General features: G+C 44.7%; 1 protein-coding gene across 2 annotated transcripts in view; it reads left to right on the plus strand.

Moving 5' to 3' along the window:
* Positions 1-18,998, plus strand: part of ACSS2 (acyl-CoA synthetase short chain family member 2) — a 196,116-nt gene that overhangs the window by 74,268 nt on the left and 102,850 nt on the right. For both annotated transcript variants that reach the window (XM_029611497.1, XM_029611496.1), the window contains exons 8-9: positions 10,262-10,399; positions 18,024-18,194. In XM_029611497.1, the coding sequence (XP_029467357.1) occupies positions 10,262-10,399; positions 18,024-18,194 (309 nt within the window). The remainder of the gene's footprint in view (positions 1-10,261; positions 10,400-18,023; positions 18,195-18,998) is intronic.

An 18,998-nucleotide genomic window follows, 5' to 3' on the forward strand; every position in this document is an offset into this window, starting at 1 on the left:
GTCAGAGATTTTTTTACTGAAATGAAAAGCCAGTTCGTCTGCTTTTGTTTGAGATAATTCGGTTGGAATATCTGGAGTGATAGCTTTTGTGAGACTGGAGATGTAGGTGAAAAGAGCTTTAGAGTCAAAGATGAGGTGGTGGATCTTGCTGGCAAAGTAGTCTCTTTTGGTTTTCAAGGTCATGTTTTTGTATAAGTGGAGGGAACGTTTGTAATCAGATAGTGAGGAAGGTGAGGGGGCTTTACGCCATTTTCTTTCTTTCTGACGAAGCAGGTGTTTGAGTTTTCGCAGCTCATCGTTAAACCAGGGTTGTCTTTTGGACGCATTTTGTTGAAAGGTATTAGGATATTTCTATTTCCTTTCCCTCTAATACCTACATTCTATTTGCTGTTTTGACTGCCACTACACGCTGAGCTGCCACTACACACAGAGACTCCAAGATCCTTTTCCTGGGTGTATAGGGATTATAAGCATAAACTGCAGAATCCAGACTACAATCTTCCCCCCTCCCTAAGGAAGATTGTCTGGTTTTAAGTGGTGCACAAGGACCATGGCTATCATGGACACCCATGATAAATATGTTCTCTGCCTGGGGGCATTTCATGACGTCTGGGATTGCAGCAAATGTGCCAAGATGACCCCCTAAGGGGTGTAAGATCCAGCTCGATAAGCTAGAGCATCTCTTCAGACCAGACAAGACCGATCAATCAGCGTTGGCATCAAGGGACCTTGGAGCCGCACCAGTGGACACTGAGCCATCAACATTGACGGGGCCATCTATTCCATCAGCATCGATAGCTTCCAGGGATGCTGGAGATAGGCCATCGCCTACATCATTCCAGGTCAAAGACATCGGGTTCATCATCTTTAGCCTCAACATCGGAGAAGGACCGATTCGCGCATTGAGGGAAAACAAGCATCAGTCCCATTGATGCATGGTGCCAGGTATGATGCATCTGAAGTGACCCCATGTTGGGGAGTGTTGATCCTCCTTCAATTCCAGAGTTTCACTATGGTCTCCATCAGTCCCAGTGCCTGCCAGCAATCCTCTCTGTTTTGAAGAGGATTTGGTTACACCTCTTGGATCCCAACCAGCTTTGGCATCTGTGATCTTTCAGGAGGAGCTGGTGGGGCGTATGCAGCTGGCCTTGAAGAGAATCATGCGTGGCCTTGGAGTTGTGACACCGGGGCCAGTACTGTCCATCCTCTAGCTGCTGCTTGAATCCCTGATTGCACTCATTGAGGTTCTACTGACATTCACCAGTGTTAGTACCCAGAGCCGCATCAATGCCCAGCAGGGCATTGGGGCAGCCACTGGCCAATCCGGTGGACATCTCTGGTTCCTCAGAGGAGGAAGCTCCCCCAGCAATGAAGGCAGCCTTGGGGTCTGGACCACTATGGTCACCCAAGTCCGTTCCCATACCTCTGGCTGGGGACTGAGTACCTCAGGCCCCATTCCCTGCCTATGAGAGTGAGGACAAGGGCCCTTATGAACCCTGGGGGATGATTCTTCTGATGTTTTGGATTCTGACACATTGGGAAGCCCTCACCTATGAGCCATCTCCTCTGACAGAAGGAAGTCTCCACCAGAATACCTTTCCTTCTTGGGTTTTATCTGGTTGATGGTGGAGGCCATCCTCTTTCAATTACAGACTGAGGCAGATACCCAGCACAAGATGCTAGATGGAGCCTCCTAAGGAGATCATGATAGTCCCAGTGCATGACATCCTTATGGAGTTACTGCTGAGGATGTGGGAATACCCCCCTCAGTGCCTCCGATCGATAGTAAAGCAGATGCGTCCTATCTCGTCCAGAAGGCTCTTGGATTCGACAAGTGACAGCTGCCCCAACAATTGGTGGTGGTCGAATATGCTCACTCAGACCCATTCCTCAGAATCCCCAGAGAAAGATCTGAGGACCATGGATGCTCTTGGGAGAAAGGGGTTCAGGGGTCTGTGCTCATTACTCACATAGCAACCTACTAACTCTACATGGGCCAATATGTGTGGGACATTCTGAAGCAGGCACAGGAAGTGGCTGAGCAGTTGCCTTAACAGCTGCAGGACACTCTCCAGTTGCTGATGCACAAGGGTCTGGAGTCCTGGAAACACAGGGTCAGGTCGACCTACAATGTTTTTGAGACTGCATCAAGAGTCTGCTACAGGGATCGGTGCCCATAGGCTTGCCTGGCTGTGGGCTTTGGATCTCTGTCAAGAGGTGCAGGAGCAATTCGCTGAGGTGCTGTTTACTAGAGAGAATCTCTTTATGGGGATAAGGTGAAGGATGCGGTAGCCCAAATACAGGACCACTATGTGACACTCCAGCAGCTCTCTTCTGGCACTCAGAACCCATCCTCCTCATTCAGGAGGTCTTCAAGGTCTGGCCACAGGAAAACTTTCTTCCCCCCGATTAGATACTATCCTCTACCACCTCAGCCCCATCAGTAGCAACAGGTCCTTCATAGCCATCCTAGGCAACAGAAGGCCCACAAGCTCCAGCCAGCATGCCAGTCAACTCTGGGGATGGATTGCAGGGAGTATAGTCAGGTCTGCTGTGGTGAGGGATCTTCTAGCTGGGGACAGGCTGTGGTTCTATGCGAACCGGTAACCCAGTGTAACCTTGGACCAGTGGGTTCTCAACATTGTTCAAAAGGTACAAATTTAAACCTTTTGAGTGCTCTGCCAAATTGTCCTCCTGAATCCTATTTGGTGACCGGTAGAACATCAAGAAGTGCTTTTAGCGGAGCTTTTCTTCCTCTTAATGGCTAGTGCAGTCAAGCCTGTTCCACTAGGGCAAAGAGGGTGGAGATTCTACTCTCAGTACTTCCTGATTACAAAGAAAACAGGCAGACTCATCCCATCCCAAACATAGAAACAAGTTTCTAAAGAAGAAAAATGAAAAGTTCCAGATGATTTTCTGGACACCTTTATCCACTTCTTGCAAAAAGGGGACTGGCTGTACTCCCTTGATTTGAAAGACATGTACACTCACTTCAAGATATTCTCTGGCTACCTCTCGGGCAGTGGCCGAAGAGTCCAATGACTTTTGACCATCCGGGTACTGGCGTAACTAGAGTTCGTCGTCAACCATCCCAAGTCCCATCTCAGCCAGTCAATGCAATTGGACTTCATTGGATCCCTGCCAGACATGGCTCAAGCCAAGGCCTTCCTTCCCCAGCAACGGGCCATCAATTTGATGACCATCATGGCAGAGATTCAAGTGAGCCAGCAGGTTTCGGCGTAGCACATATTGAGGCTGCTGGGCCACATGACCCCAATAGTACATGTCACTCCCTTGAAACATTTAAACATGCAAAGAGCCCAATGGACTCTGAGTTCCTAGTGGCGACAAGCCGCTCAGGATCTATGGGACTGTATCCGAATCACTCTGTCCCTCTGGAACTCTTTGTCCTGTTGGCAGGAAATTTCTAATCTGGAATGGGGATATTCTTCCAAAGTCCTTGGGTCCAAATTGTGCTAATGATGGATGCATCCATCCTGGGCTGCGGGGGGCTCATGTCGATGGGCTTAGCACCCAGGGTCTGTGGTCCACTGAGGAACAACTGTGTCAAATTAATTTTCTGGAGCTCCCGGCAATCGGGTATGCTCTGTGGGCTTTCAGAGATCAGCTGTCCATCAAAATTGTGCTGATAGACTGACAGCCAAGCAGCAGTGTGGTATGTCAACAAGCACGGAGGTGTTAGGAAGCGATCTAGATATGGCCATGGACCCTATCCCATGGGATAGTACTCAGGGCCATGTATCTGGTCAGAATGGAGAATACGATTGTGGGCAGACTAAGTTGCTCTTTCAGACCTCTCTGGGGAATTCCAGAGGTAGATCTATTCGCATCACCTTGGAATATGAAGGTTCCTCACTTCTGTTTCCTGTACAGAGCACATGGTAGACCAGCCTCAGATGCCTTCACCCACCATTTGGGCAAGAGTCTCCTGTACACATTTCCTCTAGCTCCACTGGTTGTAAAGACTTTGTTGAAGCTTCGTTAGGACAAAGGGGCCATGATTCTCATAGCCCCTCATTAGCAGAGGCAGGTTTGGTTTCTCCTCCTCCTTGAAATGTCCATCCAGAAACCAATCAGACTGGGGACTTCTCCTGATCTCATCTCCCAGGATTGAGGGAGGTTGCGCCATCCCAACTTTCAGGTCCAGTCGCTCACAGCCTGGATGTTGAGAAGCTGATCCTGCAACCACTCAATCTCTCGGAAGGTGTGTCTCAAGTCCTTGTAGCTTCTAGAAAGCCTTCCACTAGAAAGTTCTGTGGACTGAAGTGGAGGAGGTTTTCCATGTAGTGTGAGCAAAAGGCTGTAGATCCTTTCTCTTGCTCATCACAAAAACTGCTTGACTACCTTCTACACCTTTCGCAAGCTGGCTGAAGACCTACGCTGTTAGGGTTCATCTAGGTGCGATTGGCACATATCACCCTGATGTTGAAGGTAAGCCCATCTCTGTCAGCCTATAGTTGTATGTTTCATGCAGGGCCTGCTTCAGCTGAAGCCTCCCCTAAGGCCTCCCACTGTGTTTTGGCACCTGAACATGGTGTTAGCTCAACTGATGAAAGCTCCCTTTGAGCCAGTGTGCTCCTGTGACCTGAAATACCTGACCTGGAAGGTCATATTTTTGGTGGTGGTCACTTCAGCACACAGTGAGTTCCCTGCCTTAGTGATTTAGCCACCTGACACAAGATTTTTCATGATAGGGTGCATACACAAGACCACCCTAAGTTCCTGCCTAAGGTGGTGCTGGACTTGCATCTTAACCAGTCCATCACCATTCCAACATTCTTTCCTAGGCCGCATTTGCACCAAGCTGAACAAGCTCTACAGCGTTTGGACTACAAGAGAGCCTTGGCCTTCCATCTGTTGCAAACAGAAGCCCATAGGCAGTCCACCCAAGTTTTTGTTTCATTTGACCAGAACAAGTTGGGGATTGCCATTGTGAAGCAGATGCTTTCCATTTATCTAACTGACTGCATCTCCTTCTGTTATGCTCAGGTGGGATTGCATCTTGGAGGCCAAGTCAAGGTTTGCTCTGTTCAAGCCATGGCAGCATTTTTGGCTCACTTGTGAGCAGTTTCCATGGAGATCTGCACAGCTGCGATGTGGAGTTCCATCCAGTCATTCACATCTCATTACTATTTGAATAGGGGTGGCCGATGCAACAGCAGGTTTGGCCAATCTGAACTTTGGAACCTGTTTGAGGTGTAGAACTGAACTCGGTTCCTTCTTAGGGCCCATTCTTTCTGTTGAGGGTTCTCCCCTCCTGTTACCAACAAAACTTCTTCTTGTGCCTTTGGCATCTGTTTTGTTGGTCTCCTTTTTTGTTTGGATGGCCGCCTGTAGATAGGGATTCACCCATGTGTGAAGACTGCCATCCTGCTTGACCTTGGAGAAGGCAGTTGCTTACCTGTATCAGAAATTCTCAGAGGACAGCAGAATGTCAGACCTCATGAAACCCGCCTACTCTCCGCAGAGTTGGGTTTCTACTTCGAGGATAGTATTATTTTATTGAATTCTGTTATAAGCTTGAGAGGATCCTGTGTGAATGCATGTTATATTGCATGCATGAACATTCCCAAAGAGGGTCAGTCAAAGTTCTGGAAACGTTGTCATAAGTTTTCGGTGCCAGGCTCCATCGGGTAATGTCACCCTTCGACACTATAGACCATGCCCAGCTATGCCATCAGCTGAGAAAAATTAAAATAGAAGGAAATGTTATCAAATGATTCTCTTCATTCCTAGCAGATAGATTATTCCAAGTAAAACTGAACAATCACATATCTGACACCTTCCCAATCGATACAAGTGTCCCCCAGGAGTCAGCACACTCTGCTATACTATTCAACATTTATATGCTACCTCAATGCTCATTTATTTATTTATTTTATTTATTTAAGACTTTTTATATATCGTCTTTAGCAAATTAGATTTGAACAAAAACGGTTTACAATAATGAGCAAAATAATAAATACTATTCTTTCAAAAAGTGAAAGTAAAAATAAAATAAAAATAAGGAACTAGGAATCATCTTCTTCCTATATGCAGATGACATACAATTCTACATCTCATTCAACAAATCATTTGAAAAAACTATTCAGCCCTGTCAACATACATGAAGGCAATACAACAAAAACTATCGCAGCTGAAACTAACACCAAACTCAAAAAAAAATCCTGAAATAATGTGGCTAAGGAGAAACTCCATGAAAATTAAACCACCAACCCTAGACCTAGGAAATTTTAACATCATACCATCAGATCAAGTATGGGACCAAGGAATACAAATCAATGAGAACTTTTCAATAAAAAAGGATATAAGCAAATTAATTAAAACAGGAATACACTAAGCTGAGAATACAACATCGGCTGAAACCATTACTAACAATACAGGACTTCCGCACCATATTTCAGATTACTGCAACTCCCTATTACTAGGTCTACCCTCCAGACTATTAAAACCACTACAGTTACTGCAAAATGCCTCTGCCAGACTTCTACTAGGGACAAGAAAATTTGACCACATCACCCCCTTGCTGATAACACTGCACTGGCTTCCTATACAATCCAGAATTCATTATAAAGTATTAACTCTAATTTTTAATATCATCAATAACATTAACCCATGCTTAATAGGAGTGACACTTCAACCATACACTCCACAGAGAGCCCTAAGATCAAAAAAACAACACAGAGCACACACTTAACACAAATAAGAGACCGAATGTTCTCCATAGCGGGTCTCAAGTTGTGGAACTCTCTTCCAGAGTCACTATGTCAGATAACAGAAAGAAAGAGTTTTAAACGAGAACTGAAAACATGGCTCTTTCGAAATGCTTATGACCTAATGTAAAATAACAATATGCCAATAACATCACTGTCAGAACCTAAGATTATAATAGTAGATTGAGCAATTAGTATTGACCGATGTAAAGTATAACAAGAAAACTTACTGAGTATAACATGAAGGATAATGTAGCGAAAATTATAGGTTACAATCCATCATAGTACTCTAGATAACTTGTACTCAATATTAATGTGTCGACCTAGAATATGTATTTGATACTGTGATGAACTAGATTATATAAAAATATGATGTTGAATATGTATCTGCCGTTGCACTGACCCAGAATATGAATGTTAACCCATTATGGGAATGTTGACCCAGAATCCGAACACTGATTTTGTAAACCGTTGTGATCTCATTTTGGAATGATAGTAAATAAAACACATAAATAAATAAATGGGTGAGGACTGACAATCTGCTTTCCTTGGAGAATACTTGTTACAGGTAAGCAACTCTGCTCTAAATCAGCTCTGCCCTCCTGGCTACCAAATTCACCACATCCTCCAACTCATGGGATGTGAAGGAGGAATTGATGTTGTCTTCAAACATTCACTGGCCCCAGAGTTAGTAAACTACTAAACAGATAAGAAAATCTGATTGCCTAGTAACAAAGCTCTAAGGGAAATGAGAAACCTAAAATCATCTTTATCTACTGCCCATCTGATAGCCACCCTGACCCTTTCCTTAAACTATCTGAATTCTTATGTGATATTGCTACAACCCACAACCTCTTAGTTCTAGGAGATTTCAACTATCACGCAGAATCCCCCCTTCAAGCAGCATGTTGTCATCTTCCAGCGCAACGTGGATGACCTTGGCCTCACCCAACTAATCAAGGTCCCTACACACAGACATTCACACTCTTGGCCTAATTTTCCATTCAACCAGTACCAAGATAGACTCCCAACTCAATTTCAGTGGACCCCATTTCCTGGTTAGACCATAAACTTGTCTGGGCCACCACTGTCTTGTTTCCAAATCAAATCCTCAGTGCTCCTACATCCAAACTTCCTACCAGGAACTTATCATTTGTTACAAGTGAAAACTTAAGCAATTTCATTAATATACCCAAACTACTACCACCTTGGTCCCACCAGATCTTCTAGTGCAGCAATGGAATGATGAATTCTCTATAGCAATTGAGACGCCAGCCCCTCTCAAATCCAATCCTACCAGAATCCCAAGAATGTATCCATGGTTCCATTAAGGTCTCCTGAAAGAACGATCCTGATAACTTGAAAATGACAGCATAAAAAGACCATACAGCCTACCTAGGCTGCCTATCCACACGACTGCTTAGCTCTACAATCCCAACCACACTGTCACAGATTTGAGCTCTTAGACTGTGGCATGGTTGACAATAGGCAAACCCACTAGGCCCACACCGACAGCTGGCAGATACAACCTTAGCTGGGACTGAGCTGAACTTTCACTTATATCAAGCTCGTTTGGGTTCCAAGAGCCAGCTGGAGTTAGGTGAGTATCCCTGAGGGCAGTCAGAGAGAGTGTCCAAAGACAGGCTAAGGTCAGGGCAGCCAGCGATCAGTTACCAGATTCAGGCCAAGGATCAGAGCAAGCAGTAGCAAGGAGTAGTCTGTCTCTGTAACAGAGATCAGTACTGGGCGACAGGCAAGAGAGTAGTCCAGATCTGTAGTAGAGGTCAATATTAGGTACTCAGGCCAAGACGAATACATCACTAGGACTGGGCAAGGCAGGGTGGTCCAGACCAGACAGGGTGACCAGCAGAGCATGGATAAGGCAAGGGTATGGATGGGACGAGGACCGGGACACTGAAGTCAAGATAGGACACAACTAGGCTAGGGCAAGACAAAGACAGAGACAGGCAGGGCAAGACACAAAGCAAGGTAATCAGAAGACACGAAGAGGAGCACGCATTACAGGGTAGGCAGAGGACCTGTTGCCGAGGCACTGGCTGGAAGCGTGGCTGATTTTTAAATCCCCAGCCAATGCTGATGTCCTCTCCCAGTGCCTCAGCTGCTTTCCTGCCATGGGACTTTTATCTTCCATCACATGCCTAAGGGCCGGTAGAGGAGACAGGATGGTGGCGTCCCCACCGCAAAGGAAGGTATCTCAGTGTCTGGCAGGAAGGTAATTCCTGAGGGTGAGTGCAATTGATTGCGGGACCTTCCTGCAGCCGGCCAAACATTACACACTCGTTCAGAGATCCCCAGCTCTTGTCCCATGCTTTCTTGAATTCAGATACTGGCCTTGTCTCTTCCACACTAAATGGGAAATTATTCTATGCATTCCCCACCCTTTCTATAAAGAAATACTTAGATTACTCAACAGTCTACTCCCTTTCATCCTCATCCAATGACCTCTAGTTCTTGAGTCTCCTTTCCTTTGAAAGCAACCTATCTCCTGTGCATTGATACCTCTGAGGTATTTAAATAGGTTAATAAGGCACAACCTCTATTTGCTAAATGCATGGTGGCTCTTCCCCATTAAGCCATGTTTATCTATATGACCAATAATTTTATTCTTATCAATTTTCACCATTTTATATGGCACCAACATCAGGCTTAGCAATCTGTAATTACTTGGGTCATAGTAACATAGCAAATGATGACAGAAAAAGATCAAAATGGCTCATGCAGTCTGCCCAGCATGGTATTTAAGTTTCTAATTGCCACTTTGTGTAGGTTATCCCCATGAATTTTGTTTAGGATTATACCTGCTTTATCATACAGGATACTCCTGTGTTTTTCTTGGAAGCACAATACAATCATTTTAATGTGGTTTTGGGTTGAACCACTGTTCCATGCAGTGGTTTCCACGGGTTTTGTTTCCATCTTCTTGCCCATAAGGGATCCTATAAGTTTATCCCATGCTTTTTAAAAATTTGCTTCTGTCTTTTTTTTTTTTTCATTGATAAATAGGCTGAATTAGCCATTACGTGTGGGTGAAGTCATCCAATGGCACTGAACTGACTCGTCTCTTAGCTAGTAGAGCTTTGAGCTCTTCTGAGCATGTGTCAGGAGTTCCCATGCTGGCATTACTTCTTGAGCCTCCTCAAGTTATTTTTTGTCCAGATGTAGTAGCTGTGAGTCTCTTATGATTTTTTTGTTTTTCCAGCTGTGGATTGTATGTTACTACAAGGGATACTCAGTCTCTGGTTTTCCTTTCTACTCCTGGAGAAGGTCACCGAAAGAAATATTCCCTGCTATGCCTAGTACTAGCCACCTCCTAATCTTTAAAGCATATTTTCAAATTCAGATTTTATGACCTTACTTCATAATAAATGCTTTCTTCTAATCTGCTTACCTCTGAAAATCTTGAGGTTTTTTGATAAGGTAAAATGTGCTAGATTCATCCTCCAGTATGGCTATACGTCACTTCAGCTCCTTCATAGTGGTGTTTTTGTTTTTGTTTTTTTTTGCAGGTGCCATGGAATGCAGATGTTGACCTTTGGTGGCATGAACTGATGAGAGATGCTAGTAAGGAATGTGCTCCTGAATGGTGTGACTCTGAGGATGAACTCTTCATTCTGTACACTAGTGGTTCAACAGGCAAACCTAAGGTGCAGGTCTTCCAGAGTTCTCTAAAGTCGCAGGTTCAGTATAAAAGTTGCCACAAGAGAGACAGCACAGCAATAGAGTAATGGAACTGAGTAGTAGCTATCAGCATGGAGCTATTATACAAACATAGAATATGAGAGCAAACAATGAAAATAAGACACATCCAGTCTGCCCAATTTCACTCCTAGTGTACTATTATAGACCCTAGTTGATCTAACTTTCCCCTAATTTCTTTGCAAGTTGGGATCCTCTGTGCATATCTCATGCTTTCTTAATTCTGTTATTTATTTTATTTATTTATTTAAAATCTTTTCTATACCGTCATTAAGCGGGTGCCATCACAACGGTTCACAATAGGGCACAAAAACTATATATTGTATAAAGTGTCTAGAATTCTAACTCTTAAACAGGTGCCATCAAAATACTGTAACATAATTTCACAATAAATATTATTTGGTGGGTGTTATGTCATGTCCAGTTTTTCTTACTCCGCTATAAGATTAGTACTACTTAACTCTAGTTCTTTGTTGTTTAAAATAAAAAAGGAAGAATTTAGAATATAAAAAAGAGAAGACACGCTTTAAGAAGAAAGGTGTGTGTGAGTTTGCCTGACCGCAACTAACATTTCCCTGGGTTCTACTCTCAATTCTCTTTGTGGTATGCTTGCTTAAATAGCCATGTTTTTAAATTTTTTCTGAAGGTTTTGATGTCTCTTTGCAATCTGATTTCCACCGGCATGGTGTTCCATATTATGGGTCCTGCTAGGGCAGTGGTTCTCAACCCTGTCCTGGGGACCCCCCCAGCCAGTCGGGTTTTCATGATATCCACAATGAATATGCATGAGAGAAAATTTGCATACACTGCCTCCATAACATGCAAATTTTCTCTCATGCATATTCATTGTGGATATCCTGAAAACCCGACTGGCTAGGGGGGTCCCCAGGACAGGGTTGAGAACCACTGTGCTAGGGATAGGGCCCTATCCCTTACTTGTGTTAGTCTGGCCGTCTTGACTGATGGAACTGTTTTTGTCTGAAATGCTTCTACTGGAAGCCCCTCAATGCATAATCTACCCTTTCAGTGAAGAAATGTTTTTTGTTGTTGCTTCTAAGTCTACTTTGTTGGATTCTCATACCTGCGACTTCTTGTTCTAGAGCATTCTTTCCTTTGAAGAAGGTGTGCTTCATGTGTTTTATTTATTTATTTATTTATTTATTTAATTAATTAAAAGAATTTATATACCACTTTATAAAATTAGTTTTTGTCAAAGTGGTTTACATTGAAAAGAGTACTAAAATAAAAAGAATAAAATTATAAAGAAAGGGTAATAAATAAAATTAAAAGTACATAAAATTAATTAATAGCTGGAACAAATTCTAGCTAGAAATAAACAAATATTTACTAAAGTAAATAAAAATAAAACTGTTGCCGTGGAACTTGCTATTAATATGGAAGGGAGGGGGGAAGGAGAAGAAAGATAGAGAAGTGACAAAGTAAGACCGAAAACTAGGGAACAAATGGGAAAAAAGGGGGGGGGGGGGGAAATGTTTGATTTATACCTTTATGATGTGTGAATGTTTGCCATCCCCCGACTCTTGTCTTCTTTAGGGTATACATATTAAATCCTTAAGTAACATCTCATATAGCTTTTGGTATAGATTCTGTAAAATGTAGTAGCCTTTCTTTCGATTGTCTCCACACTCTGTATATCCTTTCAAAGGTAAGGCCTCCAGAATTTGACTTGTCAGTCTAGGTAAGATCTTACCAATTTCTTTTTTCTGTAGGCTTTCCTTTTCCCTAACATCCTCCTGGCTACAGTCTTTTGTCTTATTACATGCTTACACTAGCTTGAAATCATCAAATATCAGGGCTGGTAGAAGCATTAGGCAAGCTAGGCCTGGGCCTAGGGCACCAACCATTAGGGGATGCGAGCCATGTGGGGTTGCGAGCAGCGCCGCTTGTGAGAGGTAGGAGTCAGGGCTGCGACTGGGGGGGGGGGGGGCAGCGCAAGGCAGAAGGTGCCTAATCCCCTTGACCCCGACGCTGTCAAGCATGATGACCTCAAAGTTTCTTTATTGGATGGCACACATCAGAATTTGCCCCCACTACCACCACCATCACATACTGCTCCCTTGGATTACTGTACCCCAAAAGCAAACTATCTTCTAACCTTTCCACGATATCTCTCACAAAGATATTGACTAGAACTTTGTGAAAATCTAATGGCCAATTCTATCTGCCTGCCACTAGATGACCTCTGTGGGCTTTTTGGACTGTCTGCTTAGCCCTCCTAGCTTTATGACCTGCTGCATAGACATGCTACCTAGTCCTCCCTGCTATGTGGCCTGTGCTTCCTGCTGTCGCCATCTTCTTCTGGTGTGGATTCTGTTATGTTGCAGCTTCACGGTCAGATCCTCATGAGTTTGGTCTGCATCATGTTCTTGCCTTGTTTCCTAGTCTTGGCCTTAGACTCTTGCCTTGTTGGCCTTAATTTTGTGGCCTTAGGGGGGGTCTTTCTCTTGGGTCCACATATTCTGTCCTAGTTCAGTTCTTGGTCTCTGGCTTTGATGGCCCCTAATTTGTGGCCTTACATGGGTCCTCCTTTAGACTCTTAGTCAGTTATTCTGTTCCTCTTTGCTTTAGTCTGCTTTTATGTTCCTTGCTGGTCTCAGGCTTGCTCAGTGTTCTTGCCTGGCTTTAGTTGATCTTGTTCCTGATTTCCTGTTATTCTAGTGGGCACCTTCTTTGTTCCTGCTCCTGCAGCAGCCACCCTGCTTCTGTGGTTGCCTTCAAGTTCCCTAGTGTGTGTTTCTGTTCCTGCCTTCTACTGTATATATTCGTGTACAGGTTGAGAAATCTATGCCAGAAAATAAGCCCCAAAAAAGCTGGCTCGACTTATACACACATACTATAGTTGTGCACATTTTTTGGGTTTGTTTTGTGTCTGTTTCATTTTCAGATTGGGGGTGAACCATTTTCCGGATCGGGATTTTTTTGTCAAAATTTTGTTTAAAAAAACAAAAAAAACGCACCCCAACCCTTCAAATTTCATTAAATATAAAGCCACCCCCACATTCCCAATCCTCCACCCCCTACCCAAGACTCACCCAGAGTCCCTGGTGGTCCAGCGGGGGGCCCGGCAGCGATTTCCCATTCCCAGGCCATCGGCTGCCAGTAATCAAAATGGCGACGACGGCCTTTGCCCTTACCATGTGTCAGGGGCTGCTGGCGCCACCAGCATGTTAGGGCTTAACCCAGAAGGAAGGTAGCCAGTACAGGCAAAAGGCTCTTTGTTTCTGTTTCTGTTGAAGTACCTCCCAATAACTACAAGATGGCTATTTTATAGAGCAAGCATTACCTTTTTTTTTTTTTTTTTTTTACCCTGTGTCAATCATTGTAAATAGTTGCTGACTGGTTCATCCAGAAATAAAGTTAATCGTTTGAAATTGGAATGTGGTGTCTGTTACACTTTATTTTAGCCAGTATTCGTGAAGGGGAGATGAGGTGTGCTGTCCCTTTCCAGTTAGAGAATAGAGTGTGGTTAAATGCCACCCCAGCTGTCTCCAGACAGGCCCATTTATCCATCTGCATGACCTATTCAAAGAATCCACTAAATAAATGTGGAAGGAATCAAGGGGACTGGCTGTGCTCCCTCAACCTAAAGGATGCATATGCCCACATTGCAGGAGGTACCTTTGCTTTGTGGTGGGGCTCCAGCATTTTCAGAACCATGTGCTTCTGTTCGGCCTCGCCTCCGCATCATAGGTCCTCACTTACGGGTAAATGTTTAAACCCCAGCTCGCGTAAATCCTGGGGTTTATGCACGCCGGGCCAATTTTCAAACAAACCCGACCATGTATGTAAACCTCGGTACGCGATTAAGTGCCGGTGCACGCATGTTATAAAATCGGCGCATCCATGTGTGCGCACCGGGAAGCACGTGCAGGTTTAAAAATCTGCCCCAAAATGTCTAGCCGTGGTTGGGGCTTACCTGTGTCAGCTAGGTGTCCAGGAGTTTCCATACCTGGACAACTGGCTGGTTCAGAGCGACACACAGGCTGGGGCACTGAGGGCGCTGTGGAGTACCATTCAGGTCCTGGAGCACCTAGGGTTTTTAATCAACTTCCCGAAGTCAAATCTCCGCCCTTAATCATGGCTGGCTTTCATCGGGGCCGTCCTGGATGCGACACAGGCCAAGGCCTTTCTGCCACGCGACAGAACGTGTGCCCTGGTTTCCCTGGCGAGGGAGATTCAACTGAGCTGGCTAGTTTCGGCGCAACTTCTAAGGCACACGGCCGTGACCTTGCATGTCACTCTTTTTGCCCATCTCCATATGTGCCAAGCCCAGTGAACCCTGCGTTCCCAGTGGTGACAGGCCACCCAGGGCCTTCAGGCCCGCATACCTGACTTGGTGGATATCTGCACTCAACCTAGAGTAGGGTATTCACTTTCAAGGGAATTATGCTGACCACGGACGCATTCCACTTGGGGTGGGGAGCCTATGTTGAAGGCCTCCTTACCCAGGGTTTCTGGATCGCGCAGGAGTCTCAGTTTCAGATAAACCTTTGGAACTGTGGGCGATCTGATAGGCCCTGTGGGCCTTCTGGAATCGCTTGGCCTACAAGGTCATCCTTATTTGAATGGACAAACAGGTGGCCATCTGGTATATCAACAAACAGGGAGGTACCAAATCCTTCCTCCTTTGTCAGGAAGTAGTGCAAATCTGGAGCTGGGCGCTGGGGCAGGGGATGTTTCTCCAGGCCATGTATTTGGCAGGTGCAGAGAACACCCTAGCTGCCCGGCTGAGTCACATCTTTCAGCCCCACAAGTGGTCCCTGGAACAGAAGATAGCAAATCGACTCTTCCATCTCTGAGAGACTCTGGACGTGGACCTGTTTGCCTCCCCCAGCAATGCAAAGATACCCTAGTACTGCTCTCTGTCCAGATTGGACGGTGTGCCAACACGGAAGCCTTTGCCATCCATTAGGGGACGGGCCTCCTGTATGCCTATTCGCGTCTTCCCTTGGTGTTGAAGACTCTCCTGAAGCTTCGCCAGGGCTGGGGGTCCATGATCCTTGTTGCCCCTCATTGGCCACGGCAGGTCTGGTTCCCGCTTCTGCAGCAATTGTCCAGACGGAACCTGAACCATTTGGGGACTGCACCAGCCCAACCTCCACGCTCTGTCCCTCATGGCATGGATGTTGATCCTGCAGCCCCTGGACCTTTTAGAAGACGTGGCCTGGGTCCTGATGGCTTCCAGAAAATCGTCCACCAGGAAGTCTTATGCCTTGAAGTGGAAGAGGTTCACCATATGGTGTGAGCAGAAGGGTCTCGATCCTGTCTCTTGCCCCGTCCAACAACTCCTGGACTACCTGCTGCACCTCTCGGAGGCGGGTCTTAAGACCAACTCCATTCGGGTGCATCTCTGTGCCTTAGGTGGATACCACCAGGAGGTGGATGGTTTGCCCATCTCTGTGCAGCCAATCATAGGGTGGTTCATGCAGGGTCTTCTTCAGCTGCGGCCTCCACTGTGGCCCTCTGCAGTTTCATGGGACCTTAACATGGTGCTGGCCCAGCTTATGAAGCCACTGTTTGAGCTGCTGTGCTCGTGCACTCTAAAGCATTTGATATTGAAGGTTGTCTTTTAGAATAGCGGTCACATCAGCAGACAGGGTCAGTGAGCTGCACGCTTTAGTGATTTAGCCACCCTACACGAGGTTCTACCACGACAGGGTGGTTCTGTGCACCCACCCTTCGTTCCTGCCAAAGGTGGTTACAGACTGCCATCGTAACCAGTCTGTTGTCCTACCTACCTTCTTTCCCCAACCTCATACCAGCCTGGTAGAAAGGGTGCTGCACTCTCACTGGATTGTAAGAGGGCCCTGGCCTTCTACCTGGAACATTCAGTGGACCACAGGCTGTCCACCCAGCTGTTTAACTTGTTTGACCCCAACCGGCTGGGCAGGGCTGTTACTAAGCAGATTTTTTCCACCTGGCTAGAAGACTGTATCTCTTTCTGCTATGACCAGGTGGGACTGCACCTGGAGGGCCCGCCACGGTGCACTCTGTAAGTGCCGTGGCTGCATCTGTGGTCCACCTGCGTGCAGTTCCGTTGGGAGAGATTTGCAGGACTGCGACATGAAGTTCTCTCCACACTTTCGCTGTACACTATTGTCTGGACAGGGATGTCCTGAGAAACCTCTTTCAGCTGTGAACCCAACTCTTCCACCATAGCCCCTGGATTTTAATTCAGGCTGTCCCCGCTGTTCTGTTGTGCCCATTGACACCTGGCTTGGTGTTTGTTGGTTCTGCTATTTTGGGTCCAGTCTGTAGCTAGGAATTCACCCATCCTGCTCGTCCTAGGAGAAAGCACAGTTGCTTACCTGTAACAGGTGTTCTCCTAGGACAGCAGGATGTTAAAACCTGCACGCCACCCCATGGAGTTGGGTTCTTCTGGTTGGTTTGTTCTTTCCTTGTATCTACATACAGGACTGAAGAGAAACCCCATGTGGACGCAGGGATAGTAGCATGCTGGGCATGCTCAGTGTGCCAGCCAAAGTTTCTAGAAACTTTGACAGAAGTTTTCTGTGCCGGGCTCCATCTGATGATGTCACCCATGTGTGAGGATTAACATCCCACTGTCTTAGGAGAACACCCGTTACAGGTAAGCAACTGTGCTATCTTCAGGCACCATGGCTGCAAGCTACTATTTAGACATAGCAGTGACAATGACGCTCCAGAACCTATAAGAATTTATCACCAAAGACAGTTGCTTATGCCTAATGTTTACAGTGTTGCCTATTCATAGGAAGTGTTTTTACTTGTTTGATTGCTGGTAGTTAGTGCTGTTTTGGTACAGGAGGTTTATTGTATTGTAATTGTAATTCTGCATACTTACGGCTTTCTGAATGCCAAGCCCGTTCCCAACATGTTACAATAAGCCTAATATTTTATGGGTTCCAAGCATTTTTTTTTTTTTTTGCCTTTTAGCAGGGTTTTCTGGTTGGATTCACAGCAGTGCATGTAAATATAATATTGTAAGTGCTATTTTTAACTCAGAAAACTGTAAAATCTGTTACAAATGCATAATTTTTAATTGTGTGTGGGGTGGACTGGGGTGGGGGCTGCTAAACCATAGCATTTTACACTTTTAGAAGGAAAAAATATTCTTGAAGATATTTTTTTTATCTAATTTGTATTTTCACACCAGAAGAAACTGTTTTCTCCATGACTGAGCCTGTTCAGGAGTCCCATGCCACCTAATAAGCAGCAGTAGCAGTATGATTTCCCGAAGAACGCCACAAAATTCTGAAGGAAATGGCTTGCCAAACTGTTAATTTTCCTTCTGAGGATATATACCACATTTCAGTACAAATGATTTTGCGTCAACTAGGTTTTATTTTCGCTTTAAAATTGTGTGTCGGATATCTAACATAACTAACAATTGTCTTAAATGTAATTAGGACATTGAGGTACATGTTGCATTGCAAAGGGTTCAGATTCTTTGGGTTTCTTGTCTCAGTGGTAGTGAAAATAAATTGTAGAGTTGACTTAGCACTGTAGGTGCTAATTACCTACAGTTAGGATAATGACCTACAGCTAATGCTTTTCTGTTCTTTTTTGTAGGGTGTGGTGCACACTGTGGGTGGATACATGATCTTTACAGCTGCTACATTTAAGTATGTTTTTGACTACCATCCTGAAGATGTATATTGGTGCACTGCTGACATTGGATGGATAACAGGACACTCCTACCTCACATATGGACCATTGGCCAATGGGGCTACTAGTGTCTTAGTAAGTTTGGCGATAAAAGACATTGTCCTAATCTCATTTCACTTTATAAGTGTCTTGTACTATTTATCTTATGACTTCTTTCAAACTAGCAATACGACCAGAAATAAAATCCTGAAGCCAGCTTTTGTTCTTGCTAGCAAGTATTTCGCTGCCTGTCTACTTTAGAGGAACAAACTTTTTCCAGAGAATTTAACATTTCTTTAGAATTTTTTCATGATCCCATCACTGTTTTCCTCAGCAAGATGTTTCAAATTGGATTGCTTTGGTTATTGATGATTTGCTGGGTCATGAATGTTCAGCAAGAGCATTTACTATCTTGGGGACCAGATTCTAAGGAAGCACAAAAAAAGGAACAAACATGTATAGAACAGATGTCAGGAAGACTGATGACTACAGGGTAGGGGACATAATTAAAGGTCCATGCTTACTTTTTACCATGGGTTGTGCATCGACTTTCAAAGTAAATTACATGCATAATTTCACTTTGAAAGCTGGCCCAGGGATTGAAAATGCAATCTACATGTATTTTCTTTTCCCCCAACATAAATACATCCTTGGAATGCCACCTTCTAATTTATTTATTTCTTTTTTTTTAAATAAATTTGAAAGCCACTATTCATAATTAACATTATACGCAGGGCATAATCAAAACAAAAACACGTAATTCCCATTCCTTCTACCACTCCCTCTTCTACCCATAAACATCTCAATTTTAGAAATAAAACTCCTTAACTATCAGACACAGGCCCCTCTGACAACTAAACAGCCAGGCCTTGAATTTCTTTCCAAAAATCAAATACCTAC

This window comes from Rhinatrema bivittatum, chromosome 8, assembly GCF_901001135.1.
Source record: "Rhinatrema bivittatum chromosome 8, aRhiBiv1.1, whole genome shotgun sequence".
In the NCBI taxonomy this organism is placed as follows: Eukaryota; Metazoa; Chordata; class Amphibia; order Gymnophiona; family Rhinatrematidae; genus Rhinatrema; species Rhinatrema bivittatum.